This window comes from Nakaseomyces bracarensis (genome assembly GCF_045282275.1).
Source record: "Nakaseomyces bracarensis strain CBM3 chromosome Unknown Scaff9_0, whole genome shotgun sequence".
In the NCBI taxonomy this organism is placed as follows: domain Eukaryota; kingdom Fungi; phylum Ascomycota; class Saccharomycetes; order Saccharomycetales; family Saccharomycetaceae; genus Nakaseomyces; species Nakaseomyces bracarensis.
The window spans coordinates 804,313-823,463 of record NW_027263970.1 but is presented as its reverse complement, the minus strand read 5'-3'; the positions used below and the strand labels follow the sequence as shown (position 1 = coordinate 823,463).

Below are 19,151 nucleotides of genomic sequence, written 5' to 3'. Positions count from 1 at the left end.
TTATCTTTCTTGGATAAAGTGGTTGATAAATAAAGAAATAGAAATCTAGCTAATACAACTTCAACCATACTGTTATATACATACAGATTGATACTTCATTAGTGTATATTCACTGAAATGTATAACATACAGATGTACGATAACATCACGCCACAAACCGTAATAAACATCCAAATACGTGATATTACGTCTTAAATGATCATTAGCAATCATAAAAGACGAAACTGCACATGCTCCAGTTGAATATTGAAAAAAAACTGTGGGATGGGCCTTTTTTCTTTTTGAGCACACAATGAGGAAAAAAAACAAAGACAGCCATCGCTCTCTTCTCGTTTAACAAGTCTTCTATACTTCATTCATGACTATATAAATACTCTCTACTCATCCCTTGACTCCTCCCCACAGACACAGACTGACTCTTTAGTTAATTTATTCATCCTGGAAGTTCATTAATCATATCCACACGAAGAAACGATTCAATACAATGCCTAACAATAGATTTCTATTTACTTCCGAGTCTGTTGGTGAGGGTCACCCAGACAAGATCTGTGACCAGGTCTCTGATGCTATTTTGGATGCTTGTCTAGAGCAGGATCCGTTGTCTAAAGTTGCTTGTGAGACTGCTGCCAAGACTGGTATGATTATGGTCTTTGGTGAGATTACCACCAAGGCACACTTGGACTACCAGCAGATTGTCAGAGACACCATTAAGAGAATTGGGTACGATGATGACGAGAAGGGATTTGACTATAAGACCTGTAACGTTTTGGTAGCCATTGAGCAACAATCTCCAGATATCGCCCAGGGTTTGCACTTCGACAAGGCTGAGGAGGAATTGGGTGCTGGTGACCAAGGTATCATGTTTGGTTACGCTACTGATGAGACACCAGAAGGTCTACCATTGACCATTTTGTTGGCCCATAAGTTGAACAAAGCCATGGCTGATGCCAGACGTAATGGTAGTTTGGAATGGTTAAGACCTGACACTAAGACCCAAGTTACTGTTGAGTACCAAGAAGATCACGGCAGATGGATCCCACTAAGAATTGACACAATTGTTATCTCCGCACAACACGCTGAGTACATTTCTACCGCTGATCTGAGATCCCAATTGAAGACTGAGATCATTGATAAAGTCATTCCATCTAATATGTTGGATGAAAACACTAAGTATTACATCCAACCATCTGGTAGATTTGTTATCGGTGGTCCACAAGGTGATGCCGGTCTAACAGGTAGAAAGATTATTGTTGATGCTTACGGTGGTGCTTCCGCTGTTGGTGGTGGTGCTTTTTCTGGTAAGGATTACTCCAAGGTCGACCGTTCCGCTGCTTATGCTGCTAGATGGGTCGCTAAGTCTCTTGTTGCTGCCGGTCTATGTAAGAGGGTTCAAGTTCAATTCTCTTATGCGATTGGTGTTGCTGAACCTCTTTCTATCCACGTAGACACCTACGGTACTGCTACCAAATCTGATGAAGAGATCATTCAGATTATTAAAAAGAACTTTGACTTAAGACCTGGTGTCTTGGTTAAAGAACTAGATTTGGCTAGACCAATTTACCTTCCAACTGCTTCCTACGGTCACTTCACCAACCAAGAGTACCCATGGGAAAAGCCAAAGAACCTGGAATTATAAATTATATATTCTGTAATTGAACTCTTAACGATAAGGCAGCCTTTCTGTTCTTTTATATAAGGTAATCGATTTATTTGTAAATAGACTAATTTCAATAGCTTTTTATTTTTGCCTGTCTTTCCCAGCCAAACATATAATTAATTTTCTATAATTATTTATTATCTTTTTGATTTACTTATCGTTACATTCATTAAAGTCTATAAAAACAGGCTATAGTCGTTGGAATATTTTAACTTAACCACAATTGTGCTGTTTATTGCTCTTTCTGAGAGTTCCCGGAGCAGAATTTCCTGCTAGAAGCTCTGTCATAACTTTGAATTATTTCTAAAATTGAATGAAGGTTTTTCTCTAGTTAAAACTTCTGTAAAAGGGTATAATAGGTTTGTTAAAGTGACCTACCAGCATTTTATTTACTCCGACTATTTTGGTATATCCTATCCCGAGTTTTCAACTGATATTTGTTGAGGTTGGTTGTCTTTGAAGACTTGTTTTAGTAAATGTTTCAAAAAACTTAAGTCTGCCAGAGCTCTTTTCAATACCTAACTCAAATGTTTTTTCTTTGTTGGACAGACCTTCAACTTCTTTCATCTCCATTTTACGACGTTTGCGGATAGGAACAGGTGTATTATTATTCAATGCAGCTCTAATTTTACTGCTCTTTTTTATCGGTGTTGTAGGTTCTGGTATAGTAAACTTTCTATAAAAAGGCGTTACAATTTCCTTTCTCGAAGGGGTGATCACTTCGTTAGTTATATTAGATGGAAGGGGTTGCAAAACTTTACCAGTTGAAGGAGATTGTGGAACAGGTATAAGCTTTTTCGAAGGAGTTTCATATTTATCCTTTGGAAATGCCTCCTCACTAATATGTACCAATTTTGAATCTTCGTCAGTGTCTGTAGATAAGTCCGAATCCATATGCGAACTTTCACATAACTTTGGAGAAGGTGTATACACATTGAGTTCTATTTTTATGTCAGAGATACTTAAAGATATATCTCTCAAAGCCGGCATATAGACAACATCATTATTTCTCAGCGTGAATGCATCTAAATAATGTATATCCTCGGGATTACAGTTTTGTACATCTCCTTCTAGAACAAATTCGTTCAATTTTTTAGTTTTTATCAATACAAATGGGTGCTTCTTGGCTAATAGCACGGATATTATATTAGTTCCATTGCATGTAATCTTTAATTGATTTTTATGATTGAGAAATTGTACGAACACATGTTGTCTAGATATGAATGGAAGTTTTGGTAGTGTTATATCACATATAGAACCCTTTCTCCCTATAGTAAATTGACGAGCATCATTATTCGCAATTGACAAAATATAATTGCTTTTTGAAACCTCTCCACTATCTTGCCTTTGCTCCGGACCAAGTTGCACAGGCGAAGATGAAGACCTACCAATACTGGAAGATGGTTCAGGTGATGGATAATTAAAAACATCTGCTTCTTGATCTATACCATTACCTTCTTCATGATAACCACATGGTGATGAAGGTGGTAATTTCATCTTGAGTTTGACCTATATACTTTTGTGACAGAGAGTGCTTGTCTTCAATTTATCACAATCAATTCTTGATTGTGATAACTAATTAGCAAAATATTAGTTTTGAAGAATAAATATAATTGAAAAGCTTTTGAAAAAGCACTTAATTTCGTTAAGGTAGGGCATCGCTATAATTTTTTCTAGTCACGCGAAAAAAAAAATTGATCCTGACGCGAAAATGTCATTGACCTTCTTTCATTCAAAAAATAAATAGCACCGAGTTATTATAATCCCATTGCTAAGTACAATGAGTCTGCATTCTCAACAGATATCAGATCAGTCAATTTTGATTCCAGAATATATCTTGCCATTTCGATGTAAATATCATCATAATATACCTGCATTTTAGCTAGTACCTTTTTTCCTGCTTTATCATCTATCTCTGTAGCAATGTAGTCAGGCATATCTTCCAATGCATCGTCAAACAGATCGATATCATCTTTAAGGTGCAGATCTTCTAATTGGTCTATCATATAACGGTGCTCTCTTATATCCTTAATACTAACCTTATCTCGAGCGTCTTTACAGACTATTACTCTCCAGAGACACATTACGAGATCATTCTCTATATCCTTAAGATACTCTTGGCTAATATTTTTTTCGTGAAACCTCCAAATTCTATATATTAAAGAGAGGGAGTGTTCAATCAGTGTCACTCTTCGTTTGACATTGTCGTTTTCTTGATCAATAAGAGACTCAATTAAATATGACTGCTCACTAGAAATCATTTTAGTTAGATTCATTAGCATATCACCATTAACAATGGAAATATCACTAGAGAAAAAACTTAGTAGATTTTCAATTATGGATAAAACATCATCTTTGAGGTTCAGGAACCATTTTTCAAGATCTAAATGGTAAAAGGTCAAACCCTCTTTTTGCCTTTCAATATAATCATCTTCGATATAATCCTTCGTTATAACATTTGGTAAACCTTGTAGTGAATCTTTCGTCACCAGCTGAGAAATAATAATACCAACGTGGTTAGTTCCCATATTTCTCAACAAACTGTACATATCGTGATACTTATCAAGATAAATATGTGGAGATTCGTCATCTGAAAAAACTTGCATGTTGAATATATCCTTCTTCAGTATGTGATACAGTCGCGTGAGTAAATCTGACCACCATTTTACAGTTCCAATAGGTTTCGGAAGACTATTTTTAACCATTATTGAAGAGACAGCTAGTAAAATTTCAACCATATTAAATATCACGTTAATGATAGGTTTAAACGAAATAGTTAGGGCCAGCCTATAGACATTTTCCAGTGCTTTAATTATTGACTCAGCAAAAAAGTCTAGATAGAGGTTTGCAGGTAAATTTTGAGTCCTCAAGACATGACTTGTAGCCTCCAGTAGATCGAATGCGTAGAAAAGGCACATATTATCCAGCAGCTCATACTGAAACACCTCTGGGCCTAAATTCAATTCTAAAGGGTTTTTATGGAGTGGTTGTTTTAGAACTTTCTGATATTTTCTTATCAGATCACAAGTAAAAAGAAATAGTTCTTTCAAAGAATTTGGACTAACTGCACTGGGACGAAAGAGTACAGCCTGCACCATTAAAGCAACTAGAAATGGTATTGCTAAATTTGATTCTTGTTCATGAACTAAAACAGCTTTCATCAAAAAGGCAAAGTGTTCGAGAACAGTATCAATAAAATCATCCAACTTCATACTCTTTTTACAACCAAGGAAAAACTGGATAATTCGATTACCTATTGACTCACCTTTGGGTATCGTTAACAATTTATATGTAAATCCATCCAAATGATCGAATTTAATGCAGCTCAAAATCTCTAATGTGGTCATGTCAACTCCCACAATCCTATGGCCAAATAAATTGTCAAAGAAGGAGGCCACTTCATCTGGAGAGATACGGTTAGGATTTAGTGAGATAGAGGGACGTGACTTTTCTGTCTTTTGTTTCTTAACATAGGGCTCAATATTCGAATTACTATTATCCGGCGTATTCATTGCCGGTTGACTAGTCATACGACTTGAAGAGACAAGTGAAGGTCTACTTCTCTGAACAGAGGAAGCACCACGAGTTTCCATAATTAAAAATTTCTTTTCATCTTCTAATCCTTGTAATGACAGTCTCAGAGACTCTATTTCATGCTGGAAGTCTCGTCTGATCTCATCTGCCTTCTGATTACTCTTATTTTTCTCTTGATCTATCTGACTTTGAAGTAACTTGATTTTATCCCTCAGCATACTGGTCTCTCCTTGTGCACGCATCAACTCTCCTTGAACGTTGTCTGTACTCACAGGATTGGGTTGCGTAAGAGACCTTCCATTGCCAACAGGCTCTGCCTTTACACCACTACCTTGTCTCACCTTGTCCTGAGGTTTAGGTTGCTCATCATCCACCAATTGTAACAGATCGTCATCAGAAGAAAAATCATCCATCCTCTTTGTTGTTCTGCGTCACCTTGCTGAATGTTTATACTCTGTATTCCCGGTTACCACTAATTTGTCCTTTTACCAAATAGTCCCAATATCATCAAAACTAATATAGCTCATCGCTTTTTATAAAATAATACCGAGCTGGCCTTAATTTTTTTTTCCAGTATTGATTATATAAAGACACTGATAAAGGGCATCGCTGTCATATCACTGATATGAACCTTCATGGTATGGCACTTGTTCGGTTCGATACCACTATTGGATCGTTTTGGTTGTGTATTGGGTTGTAAGATAGGGTACACCAGCTTGCAACATTATTGAAACTTAGTTTCAACACAAAACGATATCCTGAGCTACATGGATCAAGTGATGTCGAGGCTAGAAACGTAACCAAACGAGTATATAAAGAGATAATACCTCTTCATGGTATTGAGACATATAATGTGAACTTTGACTTATTCCTTGATATAATTCCCAAAATATACCACAATTCCTTAATATTACGTATTACCGAATAGCTGCTATGAAAGGCTACTTGGTTTTGACGGATAGGTTATCACAGGTATGGTTGAACGGTGTGACGATATCGAGTTCTATCTTAGTGATAAAAATTGCTATTTTCTGTTACGTGATATCCCATTTTTTGAGCTTATCAGAGGTTTTCCTTCTGACTGGGTGTGATAACTTAGACCGGACTCTTAATTCTATCGATGATCAAATACCACAATATTTATCCACTGTTGGGAATTATATGGTGAAAAAGAGCATGCAGGAAAGTATAGAGACGAGCATTACAGTGATTTCTCTACTGATCACTGCAAGCGAGGAAATTCTAGCCTTCTTCATCGAACTGTATCTTGGAACATATGCTTGTCTTGTAGTAAGCACAATCGATGGTACCGTTGACGTAGCTGCTAATACCACGGAACACATCATCGGCTTTGTAAATGAAACGATGTCTGATATGGCGAACACCTTGGATGATGGCCTGAATGGTCTCTCTACTGTTATAAATAAGGTAATATCAGCAGCTAATAAAATCGAGGGCGCCTTGAGAGGTAATCCAACTTCATTGAACGACGATTTTCACAAAGTTAACCTGACATCTGACAAACTGAGACATTTCTCCATTCCACCCACAATCGACTACAAATTACAAAGACTCTCTGAAAGAGTACCAAATTTTGACCAACTCAAGAATGAAACCAAAAAACTGATCAATATACCTTTTGAAAATATAAGAGAACGGCTATTGCAGTTAAATTCTTTAGATTTATTGCCCAGTGATGCTGTTTTACCTAAGCCCATTATTTCTGACAATGAACGTTTTACTTCTGGAGTATGTTCGAAATCCATCCCTGATATCAAAGAGATTTACGGCACTTTAAGATTAATTCTACGAACTGCCACTATAGTGGTAATAGTCTTAGGAACAATAGCGGTACTTAGTTCCATACTGCCGCATGTTTACTCCGAATATAAATTGTGGAAGCGGCTAAACCAAATGCAAGGTAAGCTGGACAGCTACTTAGATGAGAAATATATTTCTCTCTCAGAGGATGACACCACATTCGATAGCAGGTCAAACCGCCGTTATAACGAGAACAGTAAGTTTGATTTGATTGAATGTTACTGTAGTATATTCGAGTTTTGGCCTACGAAGGTCTCGGCGCTACTCACAAAATATAAGAAACCGGACAGTTCTGGGAAGATCAAATATCTTACACAGTTTATCCTTTCACAACGAGCGAGGAATGTTCTATTACTTGCTATCATGGGAATCATCAGCTGTGGGATACAATTTGCGCTGCTCCATGCGGTAGACCGCTCTGTTGACAAGAGTCTGAAGAGTCTCACTCAGGAGGACCCCTTTCACTTAGAGAGTGTTATTAAATCGGGTGGGGCATATGTAACAGTATGGTCTGAGAGCGCTAACTCCTACATCTCTGACACAGAACTCAACATAAACACGGAGTTCTTCGGCTGGGTACAAAACACTACGAGTACGATCAACTCCACGGTGGCTATAACCATGGACAAAATCGACACTACGCTTGGCGACATCTTCAACGGCACACTACTCTACGGACCGATGAAAACAGTAGCCAACTGTGCTATTGAACGTAAACTGGCAGCGGTACAACGCGCCATGCTCTGGGTCAACAAACACGCAAGGGTAACGCTCCCAAGAGTCAACTCTACGGAGATATCAAAGACATTATCGAAGAACTCACAGAAAGTGCATTCTCCATTGTCACCATTGGAGGTGGGTACCTACGTCAAGAGAGTAACGACTATCGCACGCAACTCCACATTCTACGAACTCTACGTCTCCTTAGCCCTCCTCCTCATCTGGCTACTCCAAATACCAACTGCCCTACTACTCTCAGCTAGAAGATAAGGTATAGTACAACTACCGTTATAGCAATAGCAATAAGCTATAACAGTAACAAATCTCGTACCGTTAAACGACATCATGTGATAAAAGAATTTTATTTTTTTTTGCGGGTAAATCGATCCCGCGGAGAAGAACGAGAAGCAGAAGAAAAAAAGAAACGAGCAATAACGTTGAGACGAACCCAGCGAAAATTTATTCTTTCTGAAAGAGGGAAAGCACCGGCTTAACGCAGAAACAGCTGTACAAGGTGTTAATGGGCTGGCTGTTTATTATGAGCTTTCCAATGTGTCGATCACTTGAACGGTAATATAACAAATAAATTAAAAAAACAAAAAAATCGATGACGAGGGGATGGACGGTATGTATTGTAATGGTAATTAGTTACTTATTAGAAGGGGGAAAGGGTAATATTCTGTATTGAAAAGGGTTTAAATATAAGTGGAGTTTAATTCCTAATCAGCTTTATTGTTATTAGGCAAAATAAATAAGGGCAGTTTCTAAACGAAATAACTAATTTTAAAAGACCAAAGAAAAAAAAACTAATAAACGGAAGCAAAAATACGGAGAAACAAAGACATATAAAAAAAAATTTTTTTGTTGGAGACCAAGAATTTTATAGTGTTAGTGAGACAATTGTGATTTTAATTGGAATTTTAGGCTTTTATTTTTTTTCGATTGTTATATTTCTTAGTTTCCTGAGAAGAGGCTCATTTGTTGAACATCGAATATATAAAAGAAAAATAATAACAAATTAAAAAAAATAAAAAAAAATAAAATAGGATTTCCAAAATAATACCTGAAATTAATCTAGGAACGCGGAAATTATAGGTATGAAGAGAATCTTTTCTGGATCCAAGTCTCCAGATGGTGTTTCTAAATCACCGACTAAGAGTCCAATAATCGGTAAGAGTCCCATTATGTCTAAGAGTCCTATGCTTGGTAAATCCATATTAAAGAATTCAGAGATGGGTTCTCCTAGGAGCAACATATCGCCTGAACTTGTACCAATTGTGACACTCTTGACAGCACATACGCATAGAAGATACCAGGAAGGTGTAATACTATTTTTACAGGATTTGAAAGGTGACGGGTCTGTGGGAGGTAGACAATGGAAAGAGGTATATGCTGTGTTAATTGGAACACAGTTAGCATTATGGGATGCCAGAGAAATAGCTGAGCTAAATGCTTCTGACAGAGAAGACCCATTAAAGGTTTCTGCTAAATTGAAACAAGCAGTCTCGAAACCCACATATATCAATTTCACTGATTCAACGCTGAAACCCTTAGGGGCCATGGACAGAGCTGTCACGGAAAGTGGTAAAAAATTAGAGAATGTATTAGTTGTTTCTTCAACTCTAAAAAACAGATATTTCTTACAATTCAGTAATAAAGAATCCTTTAGTGAATGGCATGCGGCGTTTAGATTGTCACTTTACGAATGTACCTCTTTGAATATGGCCTACACAGGTGCTTTTCTATCCAGTCGAGGCTCAAAACTAAGTGATATCAAAATCCAACTAGCAGATACTAAACATGATTACGAAGAATGGGTTAGTGTAAGATTTGGGGCTGGTATGCCATGGAAAAGATGCTATGCTGTTGTATCTCAGCCTGCAAAGAAGCGATCCGTAGGTGAAATTAATTTCTACGAAAGTGACAAAAAAATCAAGAAATCGAACTCAATGGCAAAGGTTGTGTCAGCAGACTATGTTTATGCAATATACCCATCATCAGTAAAACTGATTGATGATTCGACAATTATTAAACTTGAAGGCCAAATCAGTTTTGAAAAGAAGGAAGATCCGCAGGATACAACAGTTTTTATTATGCCCGAAAAACATAATGCTGTTCCAGGGTATGATACCGTTATAAGATTTATGATCAAAGCCTTTAACGCATTCAAACTTTATGGTAGACCTAAAAAATTAATCTCCGACAAAAGAGATATGGAATCATTGATATTTGCATTGCCTGTTCTTCCACATATCTATTACCTAGAGATCGACGATCTACTGTCGTTAGCTAACTCTGCTGCATCACTGGTCTGGGACAATAAAGAATGGTGGACACAGATTAGAGGAATACTACAGAGAAAATTGAATGAGGGCTATTCTGGTTGCGGTTCCATAGTTGATGCATCCAACATTTTAGAATCTCCGCTACTCGGATCTGGCGATTTATTTGATGCTAAATCAATAACTTCACCACGTTCTGTTTCCCAACCGATATTCCAGGGTAAGAACGCATCCAATTCAATAGAAAACTTGCTGAAACAGAGTCCTGAAAAATCAGCTAATTCTCCATCTCATAGTACAGACCAGCGTCGTATTGTTTCTGAAAAGGTAAGTCCTACTAAATACGGAGTCAATAAAGACAGTAAATTGCCTCCTAACCCATATCAGAAACAGAACAACAATTTGCAATCAAATTATAATATGAATTCCTCAGATAGTATACCTGTAATTCCACCTCTACCAAATAGCAATTACCACAGAACGAAATCTTCACAAAATAATATGAATAATAGAAGGCCTGATGAACTAGATATCAAAGACTCGAACTTCAATGCTTACGGGAATAACAACTATTTAAGTGTGAAGAAGAGTGATGACGATAAGAAATTATCTGTTGCCTCTGATCTAGCCTCTCTGATTGAGAAATACTCATTAAGTGAAGAAGGAGAAGTGAAGCATGACATTTCTTTAAACGATCCAAATATGATAAGAAATGGTAGAGAACAATATTATCAGCAAAGCCATCCTAAATCTAACCAAACCAATGATGTTAGTTCTGATGAATTTAGTGATCTTGCGAGGAGTATTAATGAGTTAGGAATGGAGAATGGAAAGGGCTATATTAATAAGAAAGGTTTCGCCTCATCCTCATCTCTTCCTAAAAAAGATGGCCCCGACGATTCTAACCTTTTTGATCCAGATTATCTAGTTCAAAACGATGTTATCAACAACGACGCATATGGTAATTTCAATAATCCATATAGCTCTAAATTTGAAGGTGAGCTGATAAGCCCTAAAATTCCACAACAGAAGACTCCTTACCCACTTGAACCTTCTGAAATGAATAATGAAGTAAGAAAATCTCCTGACCGAAATGGATTATTGGCAACCGGTGCTAACCCTTACAAAGCCACGGTCAATAACCCTACCATGAATGAACGTGACTATTCTCCTCAGATGATGCAACCACCTCCAACCAATATGATGAATAATGGCAGGAATTCTCCTGGAATTCAACAAGTGAGTACCCCTCCAGCTCAAATGGGTATAGGAATGAATCAAGGGATAACTCCTGGATCATGGCCTGGACAAAATGGTAATGCTCAGATTAATAACCAACAAATGAATAGACCACCACCAATGAACGGTGGCTTCCGAGGCAATAATACACCTAGCCCAGTTAAAAATGGAAGTTCGCCCATGAGCTCCATACCGCCTGGACAAGGTTATGTAAATAATGGTATGCGTCCTCCCCCACACATGGGAGCTAATGGTCCAATGCGCGGCTCACCAAGACAACAACCGATGACTATGCCCATGCCAGTTCAAGGTCAAATGGGCATGCCACAGAATGGTATGCATCCTAATGGTATGCAAATGGGCGTGCCTGGACAAAGACCTGTTCCAATGGGAATGCCAGGACAAATACCGGGCCAAATGCCTCTACCAAATATGCAAAGACCTCCTATGGGAATGCAGAATGTCAACATGCCACCTTATGGCTATCAACCACCATCGGGTCAGCAATATATGAGAGGTATGCCACCCCAACAAATGAGAGGTCCTACTAACAATAATAATGTAAAGGGTTCAAAGAGGCCAATGGCAAAGGGCGGGTTCTCTCAATTCATGCCACCAACAAACCAATCAGCAAATCCATATTCTAACTGATCTTTTTCACCACAAACCTATTTTTCTTATCATTTTAGCAAATTAAAATAAACGATATTAAAAGGAATGTTTATCATTGTATTTTTAACATCAGAAACAACCTATTGTTATAATATTAGTTTTTTTTTTATTTTTATGTTATCATCTGCATATTACTTTACCATGATCGATGCTATCTTACTGTATTAAGAAGAATTGTAACATTAAAAACGACATCAAATAGCAAACACCGTTTATTCTTTATGTTTTAACTTGTCTTTTTCTATGTATTATTTCTATTCAATGTTTTACATATATGCATCAATACATATTTTAGTACATACAGACCTGCATAATAGTACATTGCAACATCTTCGCAAGCACAAGATAGTGCCAGGAATAATATATACCAGTATAACATTTTATGAGATAGTTGCCTAACGTTCATTTGGGTAATAACGAACGTATATACTTGCATACGATCCTGTTCACGATGTTTTATTACCCGGATTGGTGATCGAGGAGTCCTCATTCCCTGTAGGGAGATACATCTCCACTTCGAAGCAGTTTCGGCTCCCTGTGACCCCCCGCGCGGCAGTCTCAGAAGAGAACAGCGCCACAGTTTCATTTCTTCATCCCACGCACACCCCCACACACAAAAAAAAATTGAAAACCACACGTGAGTCAGCATACACTACAGAGCGCACGAAAAGAAAGAAAGAAAAACTGTGGTGGGTCCTTCCAAGATAAATCGTCACAGATGACTCGTTCCTTATTTAGCTTCCCCCCACCACCAGTATATGATCATGTGAAAGGACTATTATTCGTATACAGCTACTAGTCTTCTTGTTTTTCCCAGAAAAGGTACCCACAACTGTGGCTCAAACGGACCGTTTGGGCATCTCCGCCCTTGAATCTCTGTGAGAGCGTATGCATTTTGTGTAGAAAATCCCGCACAGGATACACAAAGCTTTCTTTGCTTTAAGTGAAAGCAATCATAACGAGACTTCCCATCGAGATATATAAGCAAAAGGCCTTTTGAAGGAAGTCTCTCCTTAAGAGAAAGTATGTTGCTTGAGATGTAAGACGTTGAGAAAGGAAGTATATCTGAAAATGTTGAGAGAAGTCGATCCTGAGGTAGTCTCTAGGACGAATCCGTTTGTTAAGTTAGTGAAGGGGCAGAGGATAGTAGAGGTTCCTGAGCTGGAGCTTGAGTCTGGGGTTGTGTTGAGGAATTTTCCGATAGCGTATAAGACATGGGGTCATCTGAATGAGCGTGGAGACAACTGTTTGGTTATATGCCATGCTTTGACTGGGTCGAGTGATGTTTCGGACTGGTGGGGTCCTCTCCTGGGTTCGGACCTCGGGTTTGATCCTTCGAGGTTTTTCATTGTGTGTCTGAACTCTATGGGGTCGCCATATGGTTCTTTCTCGCCCTTGACTGTGAATGAGGAGACTGGGAGGCCGTATGGGCCTGAGTTCCCGCTATGTACTGTGCGGGACGACGTAAGAGCTCATAAGATCGTACTGGACTCGCTGAATGTAAAGTCTGTTGCCTGCGTCATTGGTGGCTCAATGGGAGGTATGGTCGCTCTGGAGTGGGCTGCTATGTACGGCCATGGTCCTAACAGGTTTGTGAAAAACCTGGTCGCACTAGCCACATCTGCAAGACACTCTGCATGGTGTATCTCGTGGTCTGAGGCTCAAAGACAAGCCATCTACTCTGATCCAAAATATCTGGATGGTTATTACTCTTTAGAAGAGCCACCATTAACTGGTCTTTCCGCAGCTCGAATGAGCGCTCTTTTAACATACAGGTCGAGAAACAGTTTCGAAAACAAGTTCTCGAGGAGGAAGCCTTCTTTGGAACAGACTCAGAAATCAGGTCATCACAGCACATCTCATATCGACAGCCCTGGATCTATCCCTACGTCAGTAAGCGAGCAGTCGTTAAGAATACATAATGATGGTTACAGAACAAAGTCGACCAATACGCAAAGACCGGAACTAGGTAAGAATGGTCGTGCAGGTAGTATAGCCTCAGATGTGTCTTCTTCAGAGTCCATTAAGTCTGCATCTTCCGTCACATCCATTAGCTCTGCAACAGGCGAAGCCAAGGATGTAAAACCAGCGCAAACTTATTTCTCGGCTCAAAGCTACTTGAGATACCAAGGCACAAAGTTTGTTCAGAGGTTTGATGCAAACTGTTACATTGCTATAACAAGAAAACTAGATACCCATGATCTGGGAAGAGACAGGCCCGAGTATGATGATGACATTGAAAGTGTTTTAGAAGACATCAAGATTCCAAGTCTCGTGATTGGTATCAAATCCGATGGTCTTTTCACATATTCGGAACAAGAGTTCCTAGCAGAATACCTGCCTAACTCCCGTCTAGAGAAGATTGAATCACCAGAGGGACACGACGCATTTTTACTCGAGTTCAAGCTCATCAACCGTTTAATCCTTGAGTTCCTACAATCTAATGCAAATGAGATTACCAGTGCCCCTCCAATCGAATGGAAAGGAGAAATCGGTCAAGACGAACAGGCTGGTTCCGTGTTCGGAGAGGCTGAAGAAGTCACTAACTGGTGAAAAGTTTTGCATTCTAAGATAAAAGAAAATCTTTCCTTTTTCCCCTAGTATCCCTTAAATCTAAATAATTACAAACCTTAAGTTTTTGTTCAAGAATAAGAACAAGAAGTCCATGAACGTTCTAGGATTATTAAAAAAAAGGGTTAATAAATCCTTTATCCTAACTTGGAAAAAAACATTGCATATAATATACACATAAGCCCGACATTCTATATATTTTTATTCCTTTTTTATTCTATATAGTTAAAAGACGTTTAATTAATATGGCCCTATGAATATAATCCCGATAAAGAACGAGAAAGGAACAGCCCCTCAGCAGGGTTGATATATATGCCCCTTGGTCTACGCCACCCAGTACATTTTTTTTAACATCAGTACAGCCACAATCCTAGTTACTATTACCTATCTGATATATGACGTTAATAAACTTGGACCTGATCCTTAAAATAGACTATTATTAAAAAAACTACCCTTATAACATATATCTTATGAGCCGTCTAGAAACACCCGTACGGAGTTGCGGACCTGCGGAGCGAAGATGGAATAATAATTAATCAAAGAAAAAAGATCTCCCGTCATTCCACGCAGGGAACTTTGTTAATATTTTTCCGGGAGCATAGAATATGCTGCACAGGCACAGGTTTTTTTTAAGCTTTTTTTTTCCGATCTTCGCTGCGTGGAACTTTTTCGTTGACAGGCAAACCGTCCACAGTGATATGAATAATTTTATTGAAAAAAAAATTTTTGAGTATAGTGGGAAATAAGGTAATGACACTCTAGTTTATGATACTTTATGATACTTTATGATGTTTTTAGGGGCTATTAAATAGGTTATTGGAGTGTTAGTATCTAGTGCATGCATTCTGAATAAGAAGTGTTTTTAAAAAAAACTGTACGAAAAGAAAAGCGGATTTACATATTGAGTATTCCACCCCGGATTTTTTTTTATAGTTCTAATTTTGCAATTGCAAAAATTTTTCTTTTGGCATAACAATATATTCATTATTCTATTATCTTTTCCTTTTATATATATTCAACTATAAGACTAGAATTTTATTGTATTTGAATACCTTTTTCATACCTTCATTAAAAAGTTTTTTTATTGGAATTTTAAAGAGATGATTATAAAAAGACATACAGAAATGATTCAAGAGGATCAGACGATTAGTGTAGACAGTTCATATTCAGGAGAGGATTCTGAACGAATAGATAGTAGTGGACTGTCTGATACAGAGAAAGAAGTTGCTACGCTTGAGCAACAGGAATTTCCCAAGCGCAAACATAAGCTGCCGAAACCAGGGATCGGTATATGGCTTGATTTGAAGGATAGAATACCATGGTACTGGCAAGATTGGAAGGACTCGTGGGACTACCGTGTGATACCATCGGTTATCGAAACTTATTTCAACAATTTGCTACCAGCTATAGCCTTTGCCCAAGATATGTTTGATAGAACAGACAAAGCATATGGTGTCAATGAGGTTCTTCTGGCAAGTGCAATGGGTGGTATCGTATTTGGTATCTTGGCAGGTCAACCATTATGTATTGTTGGTGTTACGGGTCCCATTACAATTTTCAACTACACAGTTTTTGAAATCATAAAACCTTTAGATACCAATTACTTTGGCTTCATTTTTTGGATCTACATTTGGTCGATGATATTTGACCTGATACTTGCCTTTTCTAATGCAGTTTGCCTACTACAATATGTGACACAATTCCCTTGTGATATTTTCGGTTTATTTATAAACATCGTTTATTTGCAGAAAGGTGTCCAGATTCTAACTAAACAATTCAGGGATAAAGATGGAAATGATGACCCTACTGCTGGTTTTGCGAACGTCGTGGTAGCTATCTCGATGACTGTCATTGGAACTTTCTTTAAGTTAATAAAATTAACACCAATATTAAATGCCCGGTTGCGTACTGTTATCTCAGATTATTCCACTGCGTTATCTGTCTTATTCTGGTCAGCCTTCCTACACTTTGGAGGTTATCTAAGAAACGTCGACTTTCAAAAACTACCTATTTCAAAGGCGTATCATCCAACTTCTGGAGTCTATCGAGACAGATCTACTTGGTTAGCTTATGAGAAGATACCCGTGCGTGATGTTTTCATTGCATTACCCTTTGGTATCATTTTATCGATCTTATTTTATTTTGATCATAGTGTTTCTTCGCTAATGGCACAGAAGGAAGAGTACAAGCTGAAAAAACCATCATCTTTCCATTACGACTTTGCGTTACTTGGGCTGACTACTGGTGTTAGTGGCGTTTTGGGTATACCTGCTCCTAATGGGTTGATTCCACAGGCACCATTGCACACAGAATCATTACTTGTTCATGACAAAGATGAGAATGTTGTTAGGTGTGTCGAGCAAAGATTTACCAACACCGTTCAAGGAGCCCTGATGTTAGTAACCATGTCAAGAGGACTGTTAGTTTGTTTAGGGGAGATTCCACAAGCGGTTTTGTCTGGTTTATTCATGATGATGGGAATACAAGGTTTGGTTGGGAATGAAATCATTCATAGAATAATTTGGGTATTTACTGAAGAAAGAAACAAAAGCAGGGACTCGATTTTACACAAGGTTCCTTTGAAAAAATTAATATTATTTATATGTTTCAGTCTAATAGGTTTTGTGGGGGAGTTTGCTATTACAGATACTATAGCTGCAATTGGATTTCCTTTAATCCTTTTATTGACAGTGATAGGATGCTTTGCATTTCCATATTTCTTCACACAAGAAGAACTTGCAGTACTAGACTCTAATGTGGCACAAGAATTTACTATTAAAAACCTTCTACTTAAAAACATAGGAGGTGCCAAATTTTTCCCAAAAAAAAATGAAAATTGATATTCCCAAAAATTAAATTAATATTCCAAAAACGAAGAGGCTAAAATTGGCAAGCAATTATCATGCTAGCCAACTCAACCTGTATAAAGTGTATAAACCAGATAATTTTTATAACATTACATAATTCATAATATTTAATAATTCTGAAGGTATAAAGTTATTCAACTAATGGGCATTTCTCTTTAGCCCCATACTATTATGTTTATAAGACAGCGGTGACGTCGTTTACCCATTCTTCACCCTGCATTTCTGGCACTAAAGTTTTCACCTTACCAGTTTTTAGTGCAGATATAGCGTTATCTAACACTAATTTTTCCATTTTCCATCTCGTTTCAACGCAATGGGTTCCCATGTGCGGAGTTGATAGTACTTGAGGCATATCTAAGAGTTCCTTTGGAACGTGTGGTTCATCTTCAAAAACATCTAAACCAGCAGCCCTGACTTTTCCTGATTTCAATGCATTAATCAAAGCCTTTTCGTCAATAATAGGACCTCTGGCTGTATTCACAATAATTACACCGTCTTTCATCTTTTCAAAGGAATCCTTGTTGATTAAATGAGTGGTGTTGGCATTCAAAGGAATATTTACTGAGATAACATCAGCCTGTTTGTAGAAATCGTCAATTGAGCCAACATATTCACATCCATTTTCTTGAGCTTCAGGTAACCTGTGTCTGTTATGGTAAATGATCTTCTCAAAACCAAATGGTCTGAGTCTGTCGGAGATTGCCCTTCCAATTCTACCCATACCCAGAATACCAACTACTTTCCCTTCTGGATCATTTCCGAATGGAGTATTGGCAGCACTTGTAGCCTCCTTCCACTCCCCTGCCAGCATGTTATGGTGACCATACGCAAAGTTTCTAAGAGATCCTAATAAAAGAAAGACATGCGCGTCAGCAGTGGCATTACTGACAATGTCTGGAACGTTAGCAACTTGGATATGTCTCTCCTTAAAGTGTTGAACCTGAATTTGGTCATATCCTGCACCAGTGTGGCAAATAGCAATGACAGAAGAAGGTAAGGCGTCTGCGATTTCCTTGTCGAACAGGCCCGTCTGAGCAACACTCCCAGCTGTCCTTGTTATGACATTAATTTTACTGAATTTGCTTTGGGGGTCCTTCAATTCCTCAAGAAACTGGTCTCTCGTCATTGAAGAGTCAACAGTGATAACATCCGCGATCTTTTCTACTTCAGCCCATTGAGGTTGTGCAAAAGTTAGACTTCCGAGTCTTAAAATAATAGGTTTACTCATTGTATCAATTGGTGCTTTTTTTTTTCAAGTTTGTTTTGATTTCTTGTCTTTATCCTAATGGATGCACAATATAATATATTGTTTTTATAAAGAGAAAGTTCGATTGTTGGAATTAAAAAAAAAAACTTCTTGGCTAATTGGATGAAGAAAGGACTGCGATATGATTAGTCAATAATTACCACATTCAGCTTATGTGTTTCGGAACAATTGCAGCTCAGTTGGATGGTAGAAGGAAATAAAAAAGGGACTGCCCCTCCATATTTACTTTGTTCAAATATAGTTATTCCGCCCGGAAAAATTGGATGTACGAGTGTTTCTACGCGGTGATGGCCCCTCACCTCCAGGAAAATTAAATATTACTCAGTCTCGAGCACTTGACGCCCAGAAACCACCGCAGAGATGTGGGATCTACCGTTTTCCATTAATTTTTCTACGGAACTTTCTACGATGAATTATAGAAATTTTTCCGATGATGGCGGGGGGTCCATTGAATAAGCGCGGGTAGGAGACAAACCCCCGTAGAACAGCTTTCAACTAAATTAAAGAGATAAAATTATAAA

General features: G+C 38.0%; 8 protein-coding genes across 8 annotated transcripts; 5 read left to right on the top strand and 3 right to left on the bottom strand.

Moving 5' to 3' along the window:
• Window positions 1-484: 484 nt before the first annotated feature.
• Window positions 485-1,636, top strand: SAM2 (methionine adenosyltransferase SAM2; the record flags this gene model as incomplete). Its single annotated transcript, XM_071052750.1, has 1 exon — window positions 485-1,636. One exon carries the CDS (start codon window positions 485-487, stop codon window positions 1,634-1,636), a length of 1,152 nt encoding a protein of 383 aa, XP_070906597.1.
• A 447-nt stretch (window positions 1,637-2,083) lies between these two features.
• PLM2 (Plm2p) lies at window positions 2,084-3,154 on the bottom strand (the record flags this gene model as incomplete). The annotated part of the gene is made up of 1 exon (XM_071052749.1): window positions 2,084-3,154. One exon carries the CDS (start codon window positions 3,152-3,154, stop codon window positions 2,084-2,086), a length of 1,071 nt encoding a protein of 356 aa, XP_070906596.1.
• Window positions 3,155-3,414: 260 nt separating this feature from the next.
• LCD1 (Lcd1p) lies at window positions 3,415-5,604 on the bottom strand (the record flags this gene model as incomplete). Its single annotated transcript, XM_071052748.1, has 1 exon — window positions 3,415-5,604. One exon carries the CDS (start codon window positions 5,602-5,604, stop codon window positions 3,415-3,417), a length of 2,190 nt encoding a protein of 729 aa, XP_070906595.1.
• A 520-nt stretch (window positions 5,605-6,124) lies between these two features.
• Window positions 6,125-8,002, top strand: PRM1 (pheromone-regulated protein PRM1; the record flags this gene model as incomplete). Its single annotated transcript, XM_071052747.1, has 1 exon — window positions 6,125-8,002. The coding sequence occupies one exon, from the start codon at window positions 6,125-6,127 to the stop codon at window positions 8,000-8,002; it is 1,878 nt and encodes a 625-aa protein (XP_070906594.1).
• Window positions 8,003-8,829: 827 nt separating this feature from the next.
• CAF120 (Caf120p) lies at window positions 8,830-11,904 on the top strand (the record flags this gene model as incomplete). Its single annotated transcript, XM_071052746.1, has 1 exon — window positions 8,830-11,904. The coding sequence occupies one exon, from the start codon at window positions 8,830-8,832 to the stop codon at window positions 11,902-11,904; it is 3,075 nt and encodes a 1,024-aa protein (XP_070906593.1).
• Window positions 11,905-12,996: 1,092 nt separating this feature from the next.
• Window positions 12,997-14,478, top strand: MET2 (homoserine O-acetyltransferase; the record flags this gene model as incomplete). The annotated part of the gene is made up of 1 exon (XM_071052745.1): window positions 12,997-14,478. One exon carries the CDS (start codon window positions 12,997-12,999, stop codon window positions 14,476-14,478), a length of 1,482 nt encoding a protein of 493 aa, XP_070906592.1.
• Window positions 14,479-15,596: 1,118 nt separating this feature from the next.
• On the top strand, window positions 15,597-17,336 carry BOR1 (Bor1p; the record flags this gene model as incomplete). The annotated part of the gene is made up of 1 exon (XM_071052744.1): window positions 15,597-17,336. One exon carries the CDS (start codon window positions 15,597-15,599, stop codon window positions 17,334-17,336), a length of 1,740 nt encoding a protein of 579 aa, XP_070906591.1.
• A 202-nt stretch (window positions 17,337-17,538) lies between these two features.
• Window positions 17,539-18,591, bottom strand: GOR1 (glyoxylate reductase; the record flags this gene model as incomplete). The annotated part of the gene is made up of 1 exon (XM_071052743.1): window positions 17,539-18,591. One exon carries the CDS (start codon window positions 18,589-18,591, stop codon window positions 17,539-17,541), a length of 1,053 nt encoding a protein of 350 aa, XP_070906590.1.
• Between the last annotated feature and the right edge of the window lie 560 nt (window positions 18,592-19,151).